At 41.9% G+C, this 26,950-nt stretch overlaps 1 protein-coding gene and 1 pseudogene across 34 annotated transcripts in view; one reads left to right on the forward strand and one right to left on the reverse strand.

Moving 5' to 3' along the window:
* The window catches only part of ZNF532 (zinc finger protein 532), a 122,362-nt gene that overhangs the window by 58,378 nt on the left and 37,034 nt on the right, over positions 1-26,950 (forward strand). For 24 of the 34 annotated variants that reach the window (XM_024350871.3, XM_063795770.1, XM_063795773.1 and 21 more), the window contains 3 exons: positions 12,822-13,003; positions 17,951-18,127; positions 26,139-26,301. The exons of 7 other annotated variants lie outside the window; for them this stretch is intronic. In XM_024350871.3, the coding sequence (XP_024206639.1) occupies positions 12,822-13,003; positions 17,951-18,127; positions 26,139-26,301 (522 nt within the window). The remainder of the gene's footprint in view (positions 1-12,821; positions 13,004-17,950; positions 18,128-26,138; positions 26,302-26,950) is intronic. 3 more of the 34 variants (XM_063795781.1, XM_063795780.1, XM_063795782.1) reach the window with 1 other exon arrangement.
* LOC112206307 (U2 spliceosomal RNA) lies at positions 4,512-4,681 on the reverse strand (annotated as a pseudogene).

Consider the following 26,950-nt stretch of genomic DNA (forward strand, 5'->3'; position numbering starts at 1 on the left):
GGTGAATTACATTTCACAGTGGGCATCAATCAGCCTTTTATCTCCATCATTTGCTACTTCATGAGGCAACTTTTAGCTAATAGATAAATGTGTTTATCATAAATATATAATCTATTATTTGGAAGTAATTAGACATGTTGAATGAAATAAATTCGAGTTAGACCATGTGACGTATTGTCCAAACCAGAAAGCTTGTGAAATTTCACTGGGCACAGTGGCTTATGCCTGTAATCCCAGCACTTTAGGAGGCCGAGACAGGTGAATTGCCTGAGCTCAGGAGTTCGAGACCAGCCTGGGCAACATGGTGAAACCTCATCTCTACCAAAAATACCAAACATTAGCCGGGCTTGGTGGTGCATGCTGTTGGTCCCAGCTACTTGGGAGGCTGAGGTGGGAAGATCAGTTGAGCCTGAGAGGTGGAGGTTGCAGTGAGCTGAGATCATACCATGGCACTCTAGCCTCAGGTGACAGAGCAAGACCCTGTCTCCAAAAAAAAAAAAAAAGAAAAAAACTTGTGAAATTCAAAGGGAGCACTAGTTTGAGCTAATATACTCTGCTCCTCAAACATCTCTATAAAGATTTAACAGTAAACTGGGCTTTCCTTTTTTTCTCCCTCCAATATTTTGTTAATTAATTAGGATGTTTATGCTGCAATTCAGAAGTTTGGTACTATCTTGGTGATTAGTTCCTCAGGGTAATTACTGGTTTAAGTTCTTTGTAGCATTTTGAGTTTGGGGAACAAAAGATCAAGAATACCCCGGTAATTTTTTTATCTGGTTTTTCAGTTCAGTGGAAATGGAAGCAATAAAGAGTTTTGACAGCATTCTTGCAGGTTTGAATGTTAAATGTTTCATTGGCTCTGGCAGTAAAATGCTCAAAAAATAGGAAAGCAGCAACTTAGTTCAAGAAGGCTATGATGGCTCCAGCTGTTAACCTAGCCCGGTGACAATGCCTGGGTTCTGTCTACATGGATGTCCTCCCATCTTGACACAGCTTCATCAAAAGGATAATATTTCTTTTCATCCTAACAGGATGCAGTAAAAAAGGGGAAAAAGCCAAAAAGCTCTTTCTTCATTTCTGTTGTCTTCGTGTCTGTGTCTGCTGGTGGGCTGTGTAGAGCGGTCGACTGTGTCCTGGCTTAGGAGGGTTCTCACTATGAGCTGTGTGCTCTGTATCTGGCCTTTGGAGCTACCCTCAGATGTGTCTGTCTGAGACCTCCTTCTCTGAGAGCAAGGAAGGGCATGAGCAGGCGGGTAGGAATGTCCTTATTCCCTGCGTTTCCCTAGTTTTTGTTTTTTATTAACCTTTTAGGCTCAACAGCCAAACTAGGGTGAAACGGGTGAAGCTCTGTCCCCAGGAGGAGAGATGAACATCTTTTCTTTTGTGTGTGGTTGCTTTGGCATCACTTTTGTATCTTGCTGGGATGAGTACGCAGGTCACCTGTTTGACGCGGAATCCCAAGGAGTGAATCAGGGCAGAATGTATATTTAACTCTCAGACCAGATACACACAAGCAAAACACTCACCTCCTGATCTGTTTCCGTTTTGCAGCCATCCACTCACCTATGTAGGCCACTCAGCTCACCAGCGAAGGGCGTTGGTTTGTAGTGAGCTTCAACCCACTGCATAGCCAAGCACTGCAGGACCAGCAGTGTGAAAAGGCCCCATAGCACGCTCTCCTCCTGTTCCTCGTCTCCCCTTTCTCACTGGATCCAGAATGCTTCTCCACAGCTTCCCATTTTCCCAGACTCAGCCAGACTGTGTCACTCAGACCCAAGAGGGGAGTGTGGCTTCTGCCTCAGTAGGAATAGCTGCTGTGTCTTCAGCATTCATGGTTTAACCCAACCTGGAGTCTCTTCCTTGGTTCTAGGGGCTCAATAGGATGCCTGTGGCTGTTGCCATCCTAGCCTCCACATGTGGCCATGGGGGTTCTCGACCATTACTGTTGCCTGGGGTGCTATCCAGCAGCCATGGGAGTGGGAGGTGGGGGCTGCAGTAAGACAGGGAGAAAAGAAAAGAGAAAATAGCCTTTGTTTCATCCTTCTCGTTTGCCAGTCACATGACTGTTGGCCAGTTTACAGTTTGTTCAACTGGAATAGGAAAAAATTACACAGAACTTGGTTTCTGTCTGAGGGTGGCACTTAAAACACACATGACTGCTTACAAATCTAGAAATGGACACGGGAGCCTGAAGTACCGGCAACTGTGCCAAGCCCCTCCTTTCCTCTGTTGTACAACATATTCCATATATTTTTTTTTGAGATGGAGTCTCACTCTGTCGCCCAGGCTGGAGTGCAGTGGCACGATCTCGGCTCATGGCAACCTCTGCCTCCTGGGTTCAAGTGATTCCCCTGCCTCAGCCTCCAGAGCAGCTGGGATTACAGGCACACATCACCGCATCCAGCTAATTTTTGTATTTTTAGTAGAGACGGGGTTTCACCATGTTGGCCGGGCTGGTCTTGAACTCCTGACCTCAAGTGATCCACCCGCCTTGGCCTCCCAAAGTGTTGGGATTATAGGTGTGATCCACCCCCCGCCCGGCTAGCATTCCATGTATTTTAACACTTTAACTCCATTTCCCCATTGACCTCCACATTCTTGGTAGCTCATGGGTGAATTGGAAGAGTATACCAGTCTACACTGTAACTTTTTTCTGGTGCTCACACCCTGACCTGTGCTTTCTGGGGTAGGAACCCAGTGCAGTTTAAGCCTGTGCCTGTGGCTCTGGGGCAGGATGCCCTGGGTCTGCACATTAGTGTCTAGTTAGTCTAGTCTTGTCACCCGAAGTGGATTCCTGAACCAACCTTGCTGCCACTGTTCATGGTTCAGAAGGTGTAAAGGGTATGGCCTCTGGGGTCCTTGCTAGACTGGCAGGTCCATCGCCCTTTACTCAGTGCCTTTCAGCTCCTTGGTTTACCGGGTCTGGAGAAAGGTATGACTTCATTAGCGGAGGGACCTCCTTCCCTTTTTCTTTTGAGATAATTGTAGATTCATGTAAGAAATAATACAGAGAGAACTTGTATACCCTTCATCCAGTTCCCCACAATGGTAACATCTCACAAAACTATAGAACAATATCACAACTGGGACATGAGCGTTGACTCAGTCAAGACACAGAGCTTTTCCAGCACTACAAAGATCTCATATTGCTCATTTATAGCCACCCACACCCTCTCCTCACTCCTTAACCCCTGGCAACCACTAAGCTGTTTTTCATTTCTATAATTTTGTCATTTCAGGAATGTTACATAGATGGAATCATATAGTGTATAACTCCTTAGGATTGGCTTTTTTTCACTCAGCATAATTCCCTGGTTGTTGCATATATCAATAGTATATTCCTTTTTATTGCTGAGTAGATTCCATTGTATGGTTGTACTATAGTTCATTTAACCATTCACTTGTTGAAAGACATCTGCATTGGATCCAGTTGGGGGCTATGATGGATAAAGCTATTATTAACATTGTGTATAGGTTTTTTTGTGGACATAAGTTTTTATTTCTCTGGGATAAATGCCTATTTATCATCAGAGTATAACTGCTGTCTTACATGGTATTTGCACGTTTAGACTCTTAAACTGTTTTTCAGAGTGGCTGTATCATTCTATATTCCCAGGAGCAACACACGAGGGATCCAGTTTCTCTGCATCCTCCAGCATTTGGTGCTGTTACCATATTTTATTTTAGCCATTTTGATAGATGTGTGGTATTATTTTATTGTGGTTTCAATTCATGTTTCCCTAGTGGCTAATGATGTTGAACACCTTTTCATGGGTTTAATTTGCCATCTGTTTTTCCTTTTTGGTGAAATGTCTCTTCATATCTTTTGCCCATTTCTAATTAGGTTGTTTGCTTTTACAACAAATCCATTGGGTTTCACAAGTTCTTGATAGAGCCTAGATACTAGTCTTTTGTTGGCTATGTGGCTGCAAGTGTTTTCGCCGAGTCTATAGCTTGTCTTTTCATCCTCTTCTTTAGCAGAGCAAAAGTTTGTAATTTTCGTGAAGTCAAGTATATCAGTTTTCCATCTTATGACCTCTGCTTTTGGTGTCAAGTCTAAGGCGTAGCTCTAGATCCTAAACATTTTCTTCTGTGTTTTTTTCCTCAACGTTTTATAATTCTGTGATTTACATTTAAGTCTGTGACTCATTTTGAGTTGATGTTTGTATCAGGTGTGAGATTTAGGTGGAGGGTCATTTTTTCCCCCATACATGGCCATTTGTTGAAGATGCTGTCGTCCTCCAATGAACTGCTTTTGCCCCTTTGTCAAGTATCAGTCAGGCATTTGTGTGGGGCTATTTCTGGATTCTTTATTCTGTTCCATTGATCTGTGTGTCTGTCCCTCTACCAGTATCTACAGTCTGAGTACTGTAATTAGGTAGTCTTCAAGTCTGGTAGATGGATGCTTCCAATTTATTTTTCTTTTCCAAAATTGTTTTCACTCATCTAGTTCTTTTGCCTTTTCATATAAATTTTACAATAATGTTGTGTGTTTCTGTAAAACAACTTGCTGGGATTTTGATAGGAATTGCATTAAACCTGCATATCAGTTTAGGGGAGAATTGACATCTTTACTATATTGAGCGTTTCAGTCCATGAACATGGGCATAGATTCATCATTTATTTATACTGATAAGAACAGATACTACACTTGTTCTTAGCCAAAAGGCCGAGAAATGATGCTTCATTTATTTATATCTTTGATTCTTTGTTTTGTAGTTTTCTTTTCTTTTTGTTTTGAGATGGCGTTTCGCTCTTGTTGCCCAGGCTGGAGTGCAATGGCGCGATCTCAGGTCACGGCAACCTCCATCTCCTGGGTTCAAGAGATTCTCCTGCCTTAGCCTCCCGAGTAGCTGGGATTACAGGCATGCGCCACCATGCCCGGCTAATTTTATATTTTTAGTAGAGACAGGGTTGAGATGGGGTTTCTCCATGTTGGTCAGGCTGTTCTCGAACTCCTGAGCTCAGGTGATCTGCCTGCCTCAGCCTCCCAAAGTGCTGGGATTATAGGCGTGAGCCACTGCACCCGGCCTTGTAGTTTTCATCATATAAGTCCTGTGCATGTTTTGTTAGATTTCTTTTTTCAAACAATCATAAGTGGTATATATTTTTGGTGAGGACACATTCATCACTAATAATTTTTATATATTTTTTGTGTATCCTTTGACTCTGTTGAACTCAGTTATTGGTTTCAGGGCTTTTTTTTGGATAGATTATACTGATTTTTCAGATATCAAAATAGCCTTGCATTTCTGGAATGAATCCCACTTGGTCAAGCTGCATATTTCTTTTTATATGTTTTGAATTATAATTGCTGCTATTTTGTTAAGGAGTTTTGCATCTATATGCATGTAGATCTCCTTTTTTGTTCTGTTCTTGTTTGGTTTGAGATAGGTTGATACTCACTCTTGAAAGAATTGAGAAGTATTCCCTCCTTCAGTTTTTCTGGAAGAGAGTGTGTATAATTGGTGTTAGTTTTTCTTTGGTAGAATTCTCCAATGAAACCATCTGGGCCTAGAGATTTCTTTTCTAGGGTTTAAAAAAATACCTGTTGGGCTGGTGGTGGGGGAATTGGCAGAGATCAAAATTTACCTTTGCTACTGGGCTTCTCTGACACCCACCATCTGGGTAGGGACGTTGGGACAGACAGCTCATTACAGTCTCAAGAGGGCTGAAGTCTTGGCTGCACCTCTACTTGGCACAGGTTGGGGTGGGGCCGTAGTGTTTTCCGTGGGATTTGGTTGGAGTAGAGCAGTGTTCCTTTAAAAGTTTTCTGTTTTCCTAGGCACTCCTTTCTTGGTGGTCGGCTACAGAGCACAGGCTTTTCTTGGGAATTTTTTTTGTCTCTACCCATTGGCATTTTGGGTTGCTAGCTTCTTCAGCTCCAAATCTGGGATATATGAGGCAAAGAGAAACCCAGGGAACTGACTACCCTGTCATTCCTAGGGTCTTGAGGTCCCTAGCTAACCTTTCACTCCACCTTTCAGAGTCCTTTTATGTTTGTTTTATATATAATGTTCAGGGTTTTGAGTTGTACTTAATGGGAAGAATAGGGAAAGTTACTCTTATTCCATTTTCCTCAAAGTGGACATTTTACTCCATGTTTAAAAAAGATCCTAATATACCTGTCCTGTCTTCAAGGAGAGATTGTGTAATTGCATTATTGTGCTCTGCCGGAGACTTTCAGACCCCAATCTCTGTTTTTGCAATTAGGCTTCCTGGGAGGGTCACTTTCCATTTGACTTCCTGGGATTTCTGTTGTCTCTGAATGGAAGACATTTTCTCCACCCAGTGTAAACTTCCTTTCTTAGCCCCGTCTTTAAAAGCAGTTAGGAGTGAGAATTGCGTCTTTTACCTTTCACATCTGGTGAGCTGAGCCTCTTTTAAGACCTTAAGAACATACTTTTCTTGATTTAGCTCAGTCACTATCCCCTTTTTTATCTTTCTTTTTATATTTTATTTTTCCCTTGTTATCATTTTCTATTTTGACCTCTGTTTATGTTTTGAACAGAGCCTGTCTCAGTTTCCCCAGGGTGCTTCTCTGCACCCAGCAAAGGGTCTGTCTGCCTGTGAGCACCAGCTGGGGCTGTTCCTCCCACGCCTCTCACCACCTCCCCTTACGCATGCCTTTAGCCTTCGGAGACTGCCAGTATGCCATGGGTTAAAGGAAGGTTTGGGTGGCATTTGGTGCATTCTCTTTGCCAGTTGCTGCTGCTCCTCCAGGTGTTCTGTAGACAATCTATGCAGAAGTAACAATTGCCAGAGAGACTCAGAAGCACCACTTCCTTATGAACTGGTCTATGCTCAGTGACCCCCAAGAGCAGGTCTCTGGTAAGAGCTGTGTTGGAATATATGGTTTTAGCTCGAGGCTCTCTGCCATACATTCCCAAAGCTGTCTTGGGATTTGATCACACTCTGGTACACGATCTGGGCCAGGAACCGAAAGCCTGCTAGGCTGAGGTTAGACTGCCTGCGTGCATCTGCTTACCCCTTGGAGGAGACAGTGGCAGAGGGAGAGAGCCTAGAGGACTGAGGACCTTGTGGGGATCACTACCTTCCAGGGAGCATGGAATCAAGCAGTAAATAAAAACAGTTCTGAGCAGTTGACTCTTTAGCCATTAAATCTGCCCCAGTTAGGGGTTTGTATTCTGATCTATCTGCTTAATAATCTCTGCTTTGGGTTACGTTGAGAAAAGGGAGTGGGCAAGAGACCAGAGGAGCTTTCCTTTTCTCCATGAAGTATTTAAGAGCTGAGGACTGTCGTTTGAATAATTGATATTTTAATGTGTTGGGATGTCATTGCTTCACCTCCTCTTAAAACCATGTCTAAATTTAACCAACTACAGACTGGAAATGCTTTCTGTAACCCCTTAATTTTAAAAACCTGTTTTCTTCTTGTGGCATTTTTATCAGCTGTAGAATCACAGAATGCTATAGGTCTTTTGGCCAGCCCTTTTATTTTACAATTGAAAAAACAAATGCCCAATTGGTGGCAGAGCTGGGACTCAAGGCAAAGTTTCTGTATTGCTGGTTCATTCTTTCTGCTTCTCTAAGATGTTGAAGCATAGGCTTTTACAGCCGGAGGGACCTTAGGAATCACATAAGGATGGATTCTTGGGGTTACTTCCGAGTCACCTTCAAGAGTGTGGATAAAGGTGACATTTGCAGTGGTCCTCATTTTTGGGGATTGCTGGTTCACTTTAGTTTCAGGAACTTTCTGGGCATCGTTAATACAACATACTAACTGTATTCTCGTGAGCAGCCTCTGCTGGTTCTCGTTTCTAGATCCCGCTCTGCTCAGACAGCTTCCTCTGGAAACCAGGGAGCTCACCTGAATTCCTCCCCTCCGCCGTCTCCCAAAATACCCTTATTAGCTGAAGACTTGTGACCCTTGGCTTTTGGTCCTGCTCTTCTAAGTGTTTAATTTAAATTTTGGTCAAGACTAGTCCTGTCCTAGTTTATATTTTAGTGTTACCAACCTTCAGTTTACCCGTATTCTTCAGTAATAAGCATCTAAGTAGATGATATGTGTTGGCCATATAGCTTTCTGTAAATTTGTTCATTTAACTGTCAACTCTTATTAGGGATTTTTTTGCGTAGCAGAATGATTTGAGGACAAAACCAGCACAACCAACTAGCTCTGTGAGCAAAAGGCATATAAAGCCATTTCTGCTGTATTTGCTTGGTATGACTTCCATTTAAGTGAGATCTGAAATGAAATGCTTTCTTTGTGTTCTCAGCGTGAAATTGGACAAAAGTGAAAGCCACAAAACAAACTGGTATACTTTATTATTTTTGGATAATTATACTTTAGGCAGAAGATTGTGGAACTTCTTTTAATGAGGTGAGAGTAATTTGCTTAGCATCTGGTCTGACTGTTAAGCTGGTATTGTTTCTGCCTTTAGCTCCGATGTTTCATGTTGGTGTAGGCTTTTGGTCTGTTTGAAATTTAAACATAAATATACAGCCATACGTTTCTCTAGCTTCTCTCACTCTCATGTACCTCTCCCAGGCTATTTTTCTGCCTAAAATATGAGCAAAAACACGTAGAATTATTTTTCTTATTACTCAGCTAATTCCTCATCTATAGAAAGAGGATGTCAAGCTTGAACACTCTCTGATTCCTTAACTGGCCAGAATGTACCTGGTTCCCCCTTCCCTGTAGCCTGCATTTGCATGCTATTGATCAATTTCAGTGACAGGATTGGATAGAAAAGGCTCAGTAAGAGTACCGGGCGCAGTGGCTCACGCCTCTAATCCTAGCACTTTGGGAGGCCAAAGTGGGTGGATTGCCTGAGCTCAGGAGTTCGAGACCAGCCTGGGCAACATAGTGAAACCCTGTCTCTACTAAAATACAAAAAAATTAGCCAGGCATGGCGGTGCGTGCCTGCAGTCCCAGCTACTTGGGAGGCTGAGGCAGGAGAATTGCTTGAACCTGGGAGGCAGAGGTTGCAGTGAGCTGAGATTATGCTGTTACACTCCAGTCTGGGCAACAGAGTGAGACTCCATCTCAAAAAAAAAAAAAAAAAAAAAAGTACAGTCATCTTTTAGTTTCCTCAGGTGTTGGTTCTAGGACCCCCTTCAGATACCAACATCTGAGAATGCTCAAGCCCCTGTTATAAAATGGCATAGTATTTGCATATAACCTAAGCACATCTGCCTGTGTCCTTTAAATCATCTCAAGATTACTTATAATACCTAATAGTGTAAATATAAATAGTCGTTATACTGGATTTTTTATTGTTGTATTGTTATTTTTTATTTTTTCCCAAATATTTTTGATCTGTGGTTGATTGAATACATAGATGCAGAACCTCAGGATACAGAGAGTTGATTGTAATTGCAAAGCGTGGAATGTGGGTACTTTTCGGCTTTATTTTCCTATAGCTTTCTAGTATTACCTATTGAAAAGTAATGTTTACTTTAAAAAGTAACAGTTTAACCGAGCAAATAAGGCTGCCCTAGAATAGAAATTAACTTTATTACCTAAGTACCGAAAACATTTATCCATTTTTAGATGACATAAGTAAAATGTCAAGACACACATAAAACCACTTAGGTGCCCTTTATTATGCTTTCTTCTATTGAAAAGGCAGTTACTGTCACATTAAACTGCTTTATCCTCTACTAAGTAGCTTCAGCTTGTGTAGTAGAGTGTTAGAATTTTAAGATATATTTTAATTTACTTGATTAAAAAAAGTAAGGAAAGTCAGTCATTACAGGCCACAAAGAGATCCTTGTGTGCCCTCATGCTCAAATACATCCCCCAAACCCAGAGGATGTTCATCATTTTCATGAATTCAAAGCATTAGAAAAGCTAATGGAAGATACTCCTTTGTGCTGTGAAAATGCATCACCACTATCGTGGGAAACAGGGGATGACAAGTTTTCTGTAACAGGAACAGTGAATACAACTTGAGGGAGTACAGCTAAGCAAATGATGTCATGTGAGTTTAAAACTATTGATACCATGCAAGCATCAAGGAGGAGGATGTCTCCAACCAAAAGAGCGTGTTTTTTTCTCAAAATGGAATGGAGCCAGCACGGTGGCTCACACCTGTAGTCCCAGCACTTTGAGAGGCCAAGGCAGGAGGATGGCTTGAGGCCAGGAGTTTGAGACCAGCCTTGACAATATGGTGAGACCCTGTCTGTACAAAAAAAAATAAGAACATTGGCTGAGTGTGGTGGCGTGTGCCTGTGGTCTCAGTTATTGGGGAGGCTGAGGAGTGAGGATTGCTTGAGGCCAGGAGGTGGAGTCTGCAGTGAGCTGTGATCACGCCACTGTACTCCAGCCTGGGCAACAAAGTGAGACACTATCTCAAAACAACAACAACAATAAAAAACCCAAACCAAATGGAGTCAAGGAGTAGAGGAGGCAGGTGAATAAAGATAGAAATGTGGGAGTAACTAAGTGTCTGTACGTGGATATGCATGCATCTACAGAAACTAAAGGCAAGGTCTCTAGTGTCCAGCGTGATTCCCCAGTGACCATTTTCTCCCACTTCAGGAATTGCAAAGTATGAAAGCATTTTGATTTGAGGCTGTAGTCCCTATGCCTCCCTCTTTCTCCTTGTGCTTCTGTATCGAAAGTGGGTGAGGAGCCTCAGCTGATGGGAACGAGTGAGTGCAGAGTCCTACAGTTGGGGTGGGGAGACATGATGATGATACATTCCAATGAATTTAAGTAATTCCTTGTGCATCTTATATGTATTGTGAAGGATAACCATTTGTAGTATATCTTGATGAAAATGTGAAAATTTTTTTCAGGAACACTGTCTGCTTTTTAGATTTTCTTTCCATTTTCTACCGTTCTAAAGTAGTGCAATCACATTACTTTAGATAAAAGAGAAGCAGCAGGGGAGGGGACTCACCTCTATTCTGACATGCCGTGGTCATTGTTGGCATTCAGGTATATTTGCTAATGGTTTTCCCTGTGTGTTTTTGTTTATTCATTCATTATATCCCCACCCCACTCCTCGATTCCAGTTCAAATCCTGGTTCTTCCACTTAATAGGTATGGAGCCTTGGGCGAGTTTCTTAACTTTACTGAGCCTCATTTCCTTATCTGTAAAGTGGAGATGTTATCTGCTTCATAGGTTATGAGAATTAAATGAGATGATGTACTTCAGTTTACTTAATGTATTTAAAATACCTAGCTTACCATTTGACTCATGGTAGGATGGGACCAATCTATATATTTTAATATAATATGTATATACACACACATGCATGTACGTGTGTATGTATATATGTATGTATGTATATAAATGTGTGTGTGTGTGTATATATATATATATATATAAATGTTTTTTGACTTCTTTTAGTATAGAAAATGCTAACTTTATTCCCAAGTAAGTGCAAGACATTTTAAGATGCCTGTGGAAGTTCAGACATCATAATTCCCTGCCTGGGACTGTGTGAAGGTAGATAGAAGACTTTAGTTCACAGAAACAAATGGTTACCTGTGGTAATGTAGATGTTAACAGGATCTGTTATTAATGAATCTGTTGACTGGTTTTCCTTGCTGTGGCTTGTTCTAACCTTTGAAATATGTGTTATGAGAAAAGGGGTGCTATTTTTTTAATGATGCTAACTTCATTAAAGCTACCTGTAATGTTCTTATTTTGTGATTATAATAAACATTTTATGGGATAAAATTTGTATTTTAGTCCTTTCAGGAGAAAATCAAGAAAGAATTTTCAAGTGAGTTTCCTATTTTTCTTAGTCTAAGTCACTCGGAAGTTTAAACCTTAATTTTTGGGCGTGCTTCAAAAACTAGAAGAATAAAAAAAGTCTTCTTAAAATTTCTTAACTGTTGTCAATACAAACAAATGCTTTAAATCTTAGCAAGAATCTATATTTTGAGGCTTTCTTTGGCTTTAATACAAATTGTACATTTTAGAAGATGGTAGATAATTTGTGTTTGCACGAATGTCTGAAAGTATTTAAACACAGTTTATGTCATATGCTATGTGAGGTTTATTTTTGGGGTGGAAGTAATAAGTCCTCAGTTTATGTTTACTTTAAGTTTTTTTGGTTTTGTGTTTTTAAAAATATACCATGTTTAGTGCCTATATCTAAGAGGATGAAAAACAGTGTTTTGGGTTTTCCTGGATAGTTACTGATATAGAGCCTTTTCCAAAGAGGATTTCACCCTTAATTTTATTTTATACATAATCAGATTTTAAGCTCTATAAAATTTTAATTTAATGTCTAAATTTGTATACTTGAACTTGAGTTCCTTGGTTTTAATTATAAATTATATCGTGGCCAGATCATCCATTTAAAAGCCAATTTTAGTGCAAAAAGAACAAATAATTGCTGTAGCCATTCTTTTGCATTCCTGTATTTCAGATTTCAAATAACTGGTCGGGGAACAATTGGATTAGCTTCTAATTAATTTTTATTATTTTGGAGAAAGCTTTTTATGAATTGTGAGGACTGTGACTACTGTCAAGATGTGTATGCCTATAAACTTGTTACTATATATTAAAGTCTTTTGCTCACATAAATTTGTAAGAATACCTCTTTGCCCTAAGCAAAATGCAAAAGTAATGGAATTGGAACTCTGCTGAAACGGGTGTTTTTAGCTCATACTTTGAGATGAGCCTGACTAGATAGCACATACTGTGATTTTACAGGATAAAGAATTGTACGCTGGACATGTAACTTTCAAGTTGGCTTTTCCCTTGGGCTTAGAATCAATTACTGTAGTGTTTGAAATGAAGGATGTATAATTATCTGGAGGTTTAACCAAGGTTCTTTGCATATTAGAAAGTACTTAGTAGGACCAACCCTGTTTCCCCCTTTGGTTTGTTTAGAAGACTTGCACTATCTGCCAGATGCTGCTTCCTAACCAGTGCAGTTATGCATCACACCAGAGAATCCATCAGCACAAATCTCCCTACACCTGCCCTGAGTGTGGGGCCATCTGCAGGTCGGTGCACTTCCAGACCCACGTCACCAAGAACTGTCTGCACTACACGAGGAGAGTTGGTTTTCGGTCAGTATATCATTCACTTATGTGCAAGTAAAACTCGTTCACTTACAACCGCACAGCATTTTGAGTGGTTTGCACACACAGTTTTCTGGGTCATACGGTGATACCTCGATTAACAGATCCTCTGGGAACCTAGCTCGTTTGTAGAGTCCATCTGTTTGAATCCTCTTAATGTAATATTGGCCCTGCTGGTCCGCACAAAGTGGAGGGTCATGGGGCCTGTCCTTTTAGGCACACTCTTGCCTGTGTGCAGGTGTGGCTTTGACTGTCAGCTTTTTTTGTTTCTGTACCCTTTGTAGCAGACTTTTGTTATCATACTCTTTGCATTTTAACTAACCCCTGCAAGAAAACTATACATTCCGCACCTGTTAATATTTCCCCTTCTCTAATGAAAACAGAAATAGTGCAATGGTCTTTTACTTTTATTTGGTCCACATTGAAGGATGGGGTGTATGTTCCAGCCTTGCACTCCAAATAACCTTCTCCTCCTCCCCACTCCTCCTCCTCCCCACTCCTCCTCCTCCCCACTCCTCCTCCTCCCCACTCCTCCTCCTCCCCACTCCTCCTCCTCCCCTCTCCTCCTCCTCCCCTCTCCTCCTCCTCCCCTCTCCTCCTCCTCCCCTCTCCTCCTCCTCCCCTCTCCTCCTCCTCCCTCCTCCCTTTCTCCTCCTCCCTCTCCCCCTCCCTTCTCTCCCCTTCTCCTTCCCTCTCCCTCCTCCCCCTTACTCCTCCTCCCTTCCTCCTCCCCCTTCCTCCTACTCCCTCTCCCTCCTCCCCCCTCTCCCCCTCCCCCTCCTCCCCCCTCTCCCCTCCCCCATCTCCCTCCCCCCTCCCCCTCCCCCTCCTCCCCCCTCCCCCTCCTCCCCCCTCTCCCTCTTCCCCCCTCTCCCTCCTCCCCACTCCTCCTCCCTCCCCCCTTCTCCCTCCTCCCCATTTCCTCCTCCTCCCTTCTCCCCCCTCTTCCCCCCTTCCTCCTCCTCCCTCTCCCCCTTCGAGTTCTCTCATTCCTCCCTTGTCTCTTCTGCATATCTTCACTGTGGTCCCTTTTACTGTCCCTCAGGATTCTCAGATGTGCATTGTACAACATCTGGCAAATCTAATGTTAGCTAGTGTTGAATGATTATATATTTGAACTTTTCTCTCCATCTTATGACCTTCCTGTGCCTTTTATATTTTCACTAAGAAGATTCCACCAAGGAAAACATGTCACTGATACACAGTGTCTTTGTTAATAGAGGTATTACTGTATTATATGTTTATCTTAACATTAAGTATTTGCTTACCTGGTAACTTTGTTAGATTGTTAATATGCAGTGATTTTTTTTTCACCTGTAATAAATTATGTTGAATAAAAATGAAGTCCAGTTGGCATGATTTGATGGTTTTATTTAAGTTTAGGTTATGGTATCATCAGTTCCTAGGTGGTTCTGCCCAGTTTTGCATTAAAAAACACTAAGCTATGAGACTTAACTTCACATTTTATCTCATGCCTCCAAACTTGTAATGCACAAATGTTTTATGGATTGAGATCTAGCCTGGTGGAAACCTTTGGCTTGGAAATCAAGAAACCAGTTTTCTTGTACCACTTCTGCCAGTAACTAATTATGTGGTAATTCACGTATTCTTTCTGTGCCATGGTGCCTCTGTCAGTAAAATTGGTGCATTGTCTGCCTCCAGCTCCACTGGGATGTTACTGAGCAAAACAGGATAATCAAAGGTGCCCCAGATCTGCAAAGTCCATGCAGAATAATACTTTCATTCTTGCCATCACGTTTTGAAACTATTATTAATGGATTATGTGTTTAATAATAGAAAGCAGCTCTGCAGCACTTCCCAAGTGCTCTTCTTTGCACTGATGTCAAATTTTTCTCAAATGTTTAGTTTTTCTAATAGAATGAAAGTTGATATGATTAAAGGAAATATGACTTCTTCAATTTTAGCTATTGCTGATATCTTTCCTAAATTAAAACAGAAGCTCCACATGCAGGCTGAAAGTAATCAACTCACTTGGGAAAAGACCATCCTTGCTCTTCTGTTCTTTTGCCCTACTCACAGAGTTGTTCAAATTTGGTATTTCAAATTGTAGATTTCAAGTTGTTAACCAAAAATTTTGTGTTAAGTGTAGATTTTTTTCTCCCTGGACTTGAGGCTATATGGGGCTGGTAAACAATGATGTGTTGTGAAGTTTAGTTCATGTTGACTGCTCCTTTAGAAGAGAGGAGCAATTTTAAACGTAATTCTTTTCCTCTGCTGCTTCATATAATGGTCCAGGTTCATGTTTAAGTGGGGCTTAGTAGCCCTGTGGCCTTGTCATGTTTTTTGCTCCCTTTGGCTCTATAGTTACTCATTTTCAATGTGTCTTTTCTTTAGCCAGATGAGTCTAATGTAGCAGCATGGTTCCCACGCCTTACTTTGTCTCGTCTTGGTGCAGTGTGCCTTGCTGTCTCTCCTCTTGCTCATATTACATCTCCCAAATACTGATGGGTCATCCCTGGCTCCTGGTTAACTTGGTAAAAGTTATATATTGATAAAAGTCAAATATTTTTTCTGAATTTTCCTGCCTCTCGATACACTGGACTGTATATCTAGAAAGGGGAATGGTTATAGGATTTTATACTGTAAACATTTTTTTTAATTCAAAAAATAAAGAAACTTTATTGCTATCCAGAATAGGACTTCAGGATATTACATATTTCTTAGTAGACAGGATTTTTCATAGCATTAAGATACTGCATGAGCCGTTCGAAGTCTGCCTTTCTTTGTCTTATTTACATCCCCCATTGGCCTCTGTTGCCCCCTGAAACGCCTCTTCTTCCTGTAGGCAGATGTTTTATGACTTTTTAAAATACCCTGCTTTCGTTTCTTACATTAAGGAGGATTTCCCTTGGTCTCCATGGTGTTCTCTGGATTGAGTCATAGCCACTTCCTCTTGCTTCAAAAAATTCCATCTTTATTTTAGATACTTCCTTTTTATTTGCTGTACATTAAACCTTCCTCTCACTCCAAGTGACTTTAGGTAATTATTGCTTTTCTCTGTATTCCTTTTTGTCCTTCCTGGGTCTTTTGCTCTTTAAACACCATCTTTCTATCCTTCATGGGAAAATCTTCTGTTTATAGTTTATGGTGTGGTAGGTCCTTCAGTTTCATTAATTACTCATCTACTTTTGTTTTACATAATCTTCCTCTTTCATGGGAGTTGTAGGCTTCTAGGTTTGGGAAGAGCTAAAAATGATCTATTTTAATTCTTCTCATTTTACAAATGAGTAACTGGCCCAGAGAGGAGCATTAACCTGTTCAAGACAACTCAGTAAGTTAACCCAAAATAGTTTCAGTATGCTTAGGTGGCTCTATTGCCTGAAATACCAGTTCAAGTAGATAGGCTAGAGAGGCTGTCCTTTTATTCTCTATTGTTATTTAGTGTTTAAACATAGCTGTTGCTGAACATAATGCCTTCAGTCACTGGAAATGCTAATGCGTTAGTTATGATTTTTAACAGAATGCTTGCAAAGCTTACATAGAATGCATACAATCCAGAACATGCCACTCCTGTGTAACTTCGGAAGCATCTCCATGATTCAGAAGGGAGGTTCTAAGAATAGAAGCATCTTAGATTGTCATAGAAGTCTTTGGACACTGCCCCCCAGAAACCAGGCCCTGTCTGCAGTCTTCCTTCCCTAGGTAGCTCACATCTGGGAGCACATATGTTCAGTTGTATTAGAGGTAAATTTCTGGAGACTTTTGTACCTGCAGAGAGACCACTCTTAAATAGTTTTCAGGTGTGAACAAGGAAGACTTGGTCATCAAGTGGAGGTGTAAGTGTTGCTTAGAGTCTTTGTGTGAAAAAGATGAGATAGAGGAGAAATGTATCTTAGATTTAAAGTTTGTCTTCGTTGGATTATATTTGAGCAGGGAATGAGCTAATTGTGAGATTAGTAGAAATTCATAAAGTAAGGAGGTTAGCTAGACGATTTTTTTTAGAGATGCTGAATTTTCAGAGGTTTGTAATTCATGCAATTTCTTAAACAAATGCAAGTGTACTTCAATTTATTTTCTAGGAGACAAAACACCTAGGTGGTTGACCTTCTCTATCCTGTGGACCACCATGAACCCCACATACATTGACCACATCAGAGTGTACCAGGAAACAGTGGGCCGAGGCCTTGGAGCCAGAACTTCTTTGTTCCTCTCTGCCCCTCTGTTCTTGGCATGCAGGTTTAGACACTGAAGATTTCTTCCATTAGAAATGCTATTTGGGTCCTGGAGATGGGTAGCAAACTCAGGGCCCTGGAGATGGGTAGGAAACTCAGGGCCCTGGTGCCAGAATCCAGCATATGTAGGCCTCTCCAAAAACAGTGGTCTGGAGATTTGACATCCATTCTTAAAAATGTTAAAGATGCTCCAAAAATAGACCATTTGAGTTTTATTTTTCTTCTTCATGATCTTTTCTCTTAAACATATAAAAATAGGCTGGGCATGGTGGTTTACACCTATAATCCCAGCATTTTGGGAAGCTGAGGTGGGCGAATCACTTGAGGCTAGGAGTTTGAGGCCAGCTTGGCCAACATGGCGAAACCCCATCTCTACTAAAAATACAAATGTAATTGGGCATGGTGGTACACACCTGTAATCCCAGCTACTTGGGAGGCTGAGGCACGAGAATTGCTTGAACCTGGGAGGTGGAGGTTGCAATGAGCCGGGATCACACCACTGCACTCCAGCCTGGGCGACAGAGCGAGACGTTGTCTCAAAAAAAAAAAAAAAAAAAAAAAAACCCACAAAAAAACATAAAAAATTCAGTTGATTTATAATAGGAAAAAAACTAAAATATACTTCCAAAGGGCCATTAAAAACCTAAAAGGGCTATGAAAGTGTGTTCATCTCACCCAGTTTTTGCAGTTACACGTGTGTTATGGTCTTGTGCTAATGACCGTGTGTTTATTTTTCTAACAGATGTGTGCATTGCAATGTTGTGTACTCTGATGTGGCTGCTCTGAAGTCTCACATTCAAGGTTCTCACTGTGAAGTCTTCTACAAGTGTCCTATTTGTCCAATGGCGTTTAAGTCTGCCCCAAGCACACATTCCCACGCCTACACACAGCATCCTGGCATCAAGATAGGAGAACCAAAGTAAGTCATACCGACTTTCAAGTTTTACTCCACTGCTTTATTAGCAATTTAGAAGCAAGGTAGTAGTCGTTCTATTGAATAACATTTACCAAGATCTGAAAAATTATGCAGCTATGCCAATTTCGATGCTTTATGAAATACAGCTCATAGCTCATCCAAATCTTTCTGTTCTTTCCAGGTAAAGACCTTGTCCAAAAATGTTACCTATTATTTATGCTCTTGTCACGAATTTTTGCTCAACAAGTTAATATTTATATTTTTTTCTTAAGATGAATTTTTTTTTTTTTTTTTTTTGAGACAGAGTCTCGCTCTGTCGCCCAGGCTAGAGTGCAGTGGTGCGATCTTGGCTCACTGCAACCTCCGTCTCCTGGGTTCAAGCGATTCTCCTGCTTCAGCCTCCTGAGTAGCTGGGACTACAGGTGCATGCCACCACTCCTGGCTAATTTTTTGTATCGTTAATAGAGATGGGGTTTCAACATGTTAGCCAGGATGGTGTCGATCTCCTGACCTCGTGATCCACCTGCCTTGGCCTCCCAAAGTGCTAGGATTACAGGCGTGAGCCACGGCACCCAGCCTCTTAAGATGATTTTTAACAACTCCTAGGAAAACTATTTTTTAGAAACCCCGACATCTTTAAATTTTTCCATAGTTCCTTTTTTATAGGGTACACTTTTGCTTAAAAAGTAATATTTTTAAGATGAAGGCAACTTAAGACACTGGTTACTGAATTTAACTTCATAGCCAGTATAAGTCCCTGATTAGTAAATTTTTTTTTGCCTTAATCTTGCTCTTAATTTGATTGATTTTTGCTTTGTGGAGTCTTTAATAATGAAGCGGTTCTTTAGCAAAAAGGGGCTGCCTGCCTGCAGTAGGGGCAGCTTAACAAAGAGGAGGGAGTGTGGGCACTGGAGCCGGTCGGAATCCTGCCACCCACCGGCTGGGTGACCTGGGACCTGCACTGTCTCAGCGGCCATCTTCTCCCCCATGAAGTGAGGGTCCTGCTTAAGCGAGGATGAGATGAGATGATGTATTTAAAATGTGTAGCACAACAGTGCCTGTGTCTGGAGCATGGAGGGCTCTGTCAGCATTAGTTCCTTCCTGTGTGTCTTCGCTCCCTCCTTGTGCACACAGCACTGGATTAATGCTCCTGGTTGTGCTCATTTTATTCCTGGATTAGTTATCGCAACATAGAGTTTGATCATTACAAGAAGCTAGATTTGCTGTCCAAATCTGTTGGTGTGTTTTGGCCCATAACTCCATAATTAAGGAAGTATTAGGGGGAAGGTACGCAGATATGCCATATTTTACACACACACACACACACACACACACACGCACACACTCTCTCTCTCTCTCTCTCTCTCTCTCTCCTGGCTTTTGTTGAAACATTTAGTTTTGGGGAAATGTGATTGAATACTACAGAAGTGACTGTTTTATCAAAATAAAAAACATGTTGAAGTTAAATTTTATTTTAGTAGGACCTTCATTCTGATCTTTGTAGGTTGATCCCAAAATGAAACACATTACAAATTAAGGAATCCATACATGTCTTGATGTCTTGACTCTGAAGATGGGGATTAGTGAATTTTAGTGTCTTCAGTTTTCAGGACTGTTAGACTTGTGGGTACTAATGCAGCCTTTCCCCCTGGGATGAATACAGTTTTTATTTGGTTCTTTATTAAAATAAATAAAATTTGATTGTCAGAAATGTGTGTGACATCTGGAACAGTAGTTGTTACCTCAGAATGTAAGGAAGCAAATGATTAAAATAGGCTAAAACAGTTTTCTTCAAATTTGGGTATTGTATAGAAAACAATTATTCCAGTGGTTTCTTTTCTCTCTCTCTTCTTTTTTTTATGAGGCAGAGTCTCATTCTGATCCAGACTGGAGTGTGATCACACCTCACTGCAGCCTTGACCTCCTGGGCTCAGGTGATCCTCCTGCCTCAGCCTTTCTAGTAGCTGGGACCACAGGTGCACATGCACACAACCACGCCTGGCTGATTTTTAAGTTTTCTGTAAAGATGGGATTTTGCCGTGTTGCCCAGGCTTGTCTTGAATTCTTGGGCTCAAGCAGTCCTCTCAAAGTGCTGGGATTGCAGGTGCGAGCCACTGCACCCGGCCCCAGTATTTTCTTTTCTTTTCTTTTCTTTTTTCTTCTTTTTTTCTTTTCTCTCTTCCCCTCACCTCCCTTCCTCTTTCTTTCTTTTCTTTCTTTCCATCTTTCTTCCTTCCTTTTCCTTCCTTCCTTCCTTTTCTCTTTTCTTCCTTCCTTTCCTCCCTCCCTCTCTCCCTCCCTCCCTCCCTCCCTCCCTCCCTCCCTCCCTCCCTTCCTTCCTTCCTAAGTGCAAGCCTAAAAATAGGTACTGTATTTTAAATTATAAAAGTGAAACAAATTTATAGAAGAAGTGGTTAACAAAACTCCAAAGCCAGTGAAAGATAAGTTAATCACATGGATTCAGTGTGAGGGCTGGGCTGGCTGCCTGGGGCCCTCACCCGCAGCCTGACTGTGGCAATGACAGCTGCTGCACCAGCTCTGTTGGGCCCAGTAGGCCTGTACTGCAGTGTTCCCGGAGATAACCCTTCCTCACCCCCTTTTCCAATTAAAACTAAGGTAAAAGCTTTCATCCTGTGGCTGTTTGGCCTACATTTGACCCAAAGGTTTCTTTTGGCATTAAATCCATCTCTCTTCTGTTTACATAAGTCCAAAATGACTAAATAGTCCCAGTACAGGCAGTGAAATTCCCCAGCAGTATTTGTTTAACAGGTGGTTATACAAATAACGTAAATGTATGCAAATGATTTGCATTACTTTTTTAAATGATCAGTGTTAAAATAACCTCTCACCCGTTTTTCTTAGAGAACATATGGATGTATGAAAAAATACCCATGAAGTCCCATAGTCCCAGCATCCCAGTTCAAAAAGCATGGCACACGATTGTTGTTTAATTTACTGCGTTTACTCTGTGCTGGCTACTGTTGTAAGCACTTTGTTTCTTGTTTTCCAGTGTGTGGGCAGGCATAGTACCCTGCTGTTTAAAAGGAAACTCTGAGTACCCCTTAATCTTTTCTTGATAATTTGAGATCATTTTGACTGTCCATTACTATATCTTTTTTTTTTTTTTTTTGAGATGGAGTCTCGCTCTGTCACCCAGGCTGGAGTGCAGTGACGCGATCTCTGCTCACTGCAACCTCTGCCTCCCGGGTTCTCGCCATTCTCCTGCCTCAGCCTCCTGCGTACCTGGGACTACAGGCGCCCACCATCACGCCTGGCTAATTTTTTTGTATTTTTAGTAGAGCCGGGGTTTCACCATGTTAGCCAGGATGGTTTCGATTTCCTGACCTCGTGATCCACCCACCTCGGCTTCCCAAAGTGCTGGGATTACAGGCATGAGCCACGGCGCCCAGCCTTTTTTTTTTTTTCCTTTTTTTGAGATGGAGTCTCGCTCTGTTGCCAGGCTGTAGTGCAGTGGCGCAATCTTGGCTCACTGCAACCTCCGACTCCCTGGTTCAAGCGATTCTCCTGCCTCAGCCTCCTGAGTAGCTGGAATTACAGGCACGTGCCACCATGTCCAGCTAATTTTTGTATTTTTAGTAGAGATGAGGTTTCTCCATGTTGGCCAGGATGGTCTCGATCTCTTTACCTTGTGATCCGCCTGCCTCAGCCTCTCCCAGATTGCTGGGATTATAGGTGTGAGCCACCATGCCTGGCCTATATCTTATGGTAATGAAGTTTTGTGTCTGCTTCTATTTTTTCCTTGACTGCTGATTAACAGCAGTTTCTTTTGCTGTGCCTTCCTTTTATTTGCAATTTCTAAATGTATGTAAGTGGAGAAATGAGAACTTCAAAATAAGAATTGTATAAGAGACAAGAGTTTTTGAACATGTTCCTAAGAAGTAAAACATGCAAAATTAGAATAGCAGCATGAGAGAGGAGTATGGAGTCAGAGGAAGCTGAATTTGAACTTTAGCCCTAGAATCTGTTTAACACCAAGCAGATTATCTAGTCTGCTAAGTCCTGGTGTCCCATCTGTGAAATGGCAGCAGTGTCATCTACCTCACTGTGGCTGTGGGGATTAGGTGTATGACGCGGAGGGTGGTGCTTTGCCCCTATTTGGATTCAGTTGATGGTAATGTAGGGGGTTTGTGGCAGCAATTTCAAAGCTTGGAGTCTTTTATTTATTTGTTGTGACACCTGTTTGAAGTATTCTGGAGAGTTTGTTGCTGTAAATTTGACCTGAGTATGGGTATTTGGTTTTAGCTTTTTATTCTTTTTCTCTTTCTCCTTCCTTTCCCGCTCCCCCTCTCCTCCTGTCTCTCTTCCTTCTTCTCCTTCCCGTACTGCCTTTGTTGTGGTGTAGTCACCCTGCTACTCATCCGATCTTGCATTTAGGATTAGGTGCAGACTTCCAGGTTTGGCTTTCAAAGCCCTGCACAACTCTAAAGCACCCTCTCTGGCCACTCCCACACCCCTGGGAGTCCAGCTACACTGGGGTTCTCACTGTTTCCTAGCAAACGGTGCCAGTAGACCCCTGCCTTTGTGCAGAGTGGTCTCTCCATCTTGAATGCTGCCCCTCCTCTCTGCCTGGCAGCCGGTCTCCCTGGGGATTTTCCATTTTCATTGGAGAGTTTGCTCCATCCTCAGATTCTGCTCCTAAAAGACATGTCTGTGAGGTTTGTCGTATTTGGACTTTAAAAAAAAAATCTGCTGCAGTTTGTAATGGATTTTATCCTACAAAAAAAGCTGGAAGAACATGGAGAGAACGCGTGCATCTTTTTCCCCCAGATTCCTCAGTTGTTAGCGTTGCAGTCATTGGTCTGTCTCCCTCCCTGCTTTGTATTTAGGAGGAAAGGGGGACCATGATGTAAATGCTTTGGTGTGTTCTGCTCTCTTCCACAAAAGGAACTTGTGTAAGTAACCTCCGTGCAGCCCCCCAGTCAGGAAGTCATTGTTGATTACAATACCATCCAATTCATTGACTTCATCCAGATTCCTCCCAGTTGTTATGCATGTCTTTCTCCTCTCTGGTCCGAGATCTTATCTGGGTGTACATTTTGGATTTACTTGTGCTGCCTTATCAGTGTCCTTCTGTCTGAAGCAGTTGCTCAGTGTCCCCTGTTCTCATGTCTTTGGCCATCCAAAAGGGGACCCAGGCCTCTCCTGTGGCTGACCCTCACTTGGTCTGTCACTGCACTCTCATTGCTGGACTCAGGCATGTGCTCTTGGTGGCAATGCCTGGGCCGTGATGCCATGCTTTTCTCAAAGGATCGCTCTGGGGGCAAGGGCGACATCCACCGGTCTTACAAGGTAGTGGTGATGCCACCCTTCATCATCGAGGCGAGGCAGTGTCTGCCCGGTTTCTCCATTATAAAGTCACCATTTTCCCTTTTATATCTGTTAGTATTTTGTGGGGAGGGATTCTAATATTACACCAACAACCTGCTCAGCCTCCTCAGAATGATAGCTACGTAAATAGATGGTCTCCTGTTTTACACTTCCTGTTGTTAAGACAGCACGTCCAAACAACAGAATCCCTCCCCAAAGGAATGTAGCATGAACAAAATGAGCTGTGGCATAGCTGTGAAATAGTGATTTCTCAAAATGTGAAAATTGAGTTCTGAGCAATTTCTTAGCCTAGCTAGTAAATCTCAGTTCTTTTCTTGAGGCTATCCTTATTTTTTTTTTTTTTTTTTTGAGACGGAGTCTCCCTCTGTCACCAGGCTAGAGTGCAGCAGCGTGGTCTCGGCTCACTGTAACCTCTGCCTTCTGGGTTCAAGCGATTCCCCTGCCTCAGCCTGCCAAGTAGCTGGGACTACAGGTGCACGCCACCACGCCCGGCTAATTCTTTTTTGTATGTTAGTAGAGACGGGGTTTGACCATGTTGGCCAGGTTGGTCTCAATCTCTTGACCTTGTGATCCGCCTGCCTCGGCCTCCCAAAATTCTGGGATTACAGATGTGAGCCACTGCGCCCGGCCAAGTCTAGCCTTTTTAAAACAATTGTCCTATGCCAATTACAGAAAAAACAGGAAGTAGAGACAAACAAAGCAATAAAAATACATATACTATCATCCAGCAGAGATGCTGACAATCCTATGCCTTCTCTTTCTTTTCTATGCCCTTTAAAAAATGTGATCATATCATACATTCTATCTTGTTATCTTCTGTTTTAATTTGCATGAAAATCTTTCCATGCCATTGGTATAGGTCTGTGACATCATTTTTAAAAATCTTCATATAGTTTTTTTTTTTTTTTTTTGAGACATAGTCTTGCTCTGTTGCTCAGGCTGGCATACAGTGGCGTGATCTCAGCTCACTGCAACCTCCGCCTCCTGGGCCCAAGCGATTCTTGTGCCTCAGCCACCTGTAGCTCCCACACCCGGCTAATTTTTTGTATTTTTAGTAGAGATAGGGTTTCGCCCTGTTGCCCAAGCTAGTCTCAAACCCCTGAGCTCAGGCAATCCACCTGCCTCAGCTTCCCAAAGTGCTGGGATTACAGGCATGAGCCACCATGCTGGCCTAGTTTTCTATTTAACCATTTATTTATACTCTTGGACATTTGGGCTGTTCACTACACTAAGCAGTTTCAAACAGGGAGGAAGTGAACATCTTTGTCACACCTGCTACGGTTAATGATGACAAATGATTAGTATACAACATTGTGCTGCATTGTATGGCCCTGAAAACCTTGTCTGCTTCTCAACACCCCTCCCCCAAGGGTACTTGTGCTCTGCAGTAAAGTAACTAACATCTCAAGACCTTGTAAAAACAGGCCAATCCAGTTAAATTTATAAATCTTATGGGGAAAAAGAGAAAAAAGTTACATCTGTAACTTTGGACAGAGAATTGCACAGTGAGGTTTGAAGCTACATGGGAAGTCCTCTCTCAGTGCCCTGAGAGAGGGAAGGCAGGTGGTTTTAGGAGGCATTCCATTCTTCAACTTTGCCGTAGGAATGCCAGGTAAAACCTCAACTTCTCTCTTCTCATTTCTGACCCTCACATCCAGTCGGCTTTTCTCTGACCTTTTCCTAAGCGGCTCCTTAGAATTCTTTGTGCCCATTCTCACAGTTCTCCAGAGGAAATACAGATGCCCATAGGCCCTCTCCTATGCGCCAGGGTGACCCAGAGCAGTGACTAAAAAATGGTGACCTGCTGCCATCAGAGCTGTTCTCAAATGACCGATCACACATCCATTGGAGGCAGAGGCTGGCAGCAGGGTAGACGCAGCCCTTTACCCTCTCAAGACGTCTCGTGCCCTCGTTTCAGTAGAGAGTGTGGATGGGCAGGAGGGATTATGTTCAGAAGGTTCAGGTCTGCTGAATTCATTTGAGGAGGCTGCTTGTTAGTAACATATTAGTCATGGAAATAGTTTGTAGGAGACAAGTGAATATTTTAAGTCATTTAAAGCGTAAGAAACATTCAAGCATTGTTGAAATAACAGTGGTATCGATTTTATTTTCTGTTTCTTGATTTTACTGTATATTTGTTTACTGGCGTAGGGCTTCCTGTGTTAAGAACAGGTATAGAAATATTGACATTCAAATGTAAAATTGCTACTGACTCTAAATGAAAACTTTGGAGTTGAGTAGGCCTATTTAGTTTATTAATCAGATTAACATTCTTTTCCAAGTTAGGGTATCATCATTGCCTTGTCTGATCTTAAAAAAAAAATCTTTAAAAAAAAAGGATGCTTTTGCTCTGTGTTAAAGTAACATGAAGACTTTGTACAAACATGTGCTAGTTACAGATTTGTGAATAGTAAAATGGTCATTAATTTAGATTTCTAAGTAAATGTAGCTGAATGCATCTTTACTGAAAATGTTAAGGTTGATCTATGATTGAGTGATGCCAGTTGTCTTCAAAAGTTTGTTTCAAAGCTAATCGTTGTTCTATTTATTGTGTTTGTGTGTTCTCAATGTGCCTCTGCCTCCCAAGTTCTTCAGCTATAAAGTAGCAGATCCTTTGACTTAAAGAGGCTGACTGACATGATCTCGCTGCACTCTTCTATTTTAGAATAATATATAAGTGTTCCATGTGCGACACTGTGTTCACCCTGCAAACCTTGCTGTATCGCCACTTTGACCAACACATTGAAAACCAGAAGGTGTCTGTTTTCAAGTGTCCAGACTGTTCTCTTTTATATGCACAGAAGCAACTTATGATGGACCATATCAAGGTGTGTGTGCATCTATCCTCTCCTTTAAATGAATTGCAGATCCATTCATTGGTCATAAATCAAGGCTGAGCTGCAGGTGACTCTAAAGCATGCCTCACTGTCGAGGGAAGGGATGGATGCTGGTCGTTGTCAGTGAGCAACTTTCATGCTGTCATCATGTGTTCACTTGACTGTGGTGCTTTTCATTCAGGAGTCCTGATCTGCCTCCTAAAGATTAGTGAAAAGGAACCAATGTCTGCCCTGATTTTAAAAGAGTAAAAAAGTACTAAGTTTTTTGTTTTTTGTTTTTTTTTAATATGTGAAAATGATGACTGTGAAGTTTTCCTTTCCTTTCTTTTTTTTTTTTCTTTTTGAGACAGAGTATCCCTCTGTCTCCCAGGCTAGAATGCAGTGGCACGATCTCAGCTCACTGCAACCTCCGCCTCCCAGGTTCAAGTGATTCTCCTGCCTCAGCCTCCCGAGTAGCTGGGATTACAGGCATGTACCACCACACCCAGCTAATTTTTATATTTTTAGTTTCACCATGTTGGCCAGGCTGATCTTGAACTCCTGACCTCAGGTGATCCGCCTGCCTTGTCCTCCCAAAGTGCTGGGATTATAGGCATGAGCCACCGCGCCTGGCCGAAGTTTTTCTTTTCTTGAGAATTCT

This window comes from Pan troglodytes, chromosome 17 (assembly GCF_028858775.2).
Source record: "Pan troglodytes isolate AG18354 chromosome 17, NHGRI_mPanTro3-v2.0_pri, whole genome shotgun sequence".
Lineage (NCBI taxonomy): Eukaryota > Metazoa > Chordata > Mammalia > Primates > Hominidae > Pan > Pan troglodytes.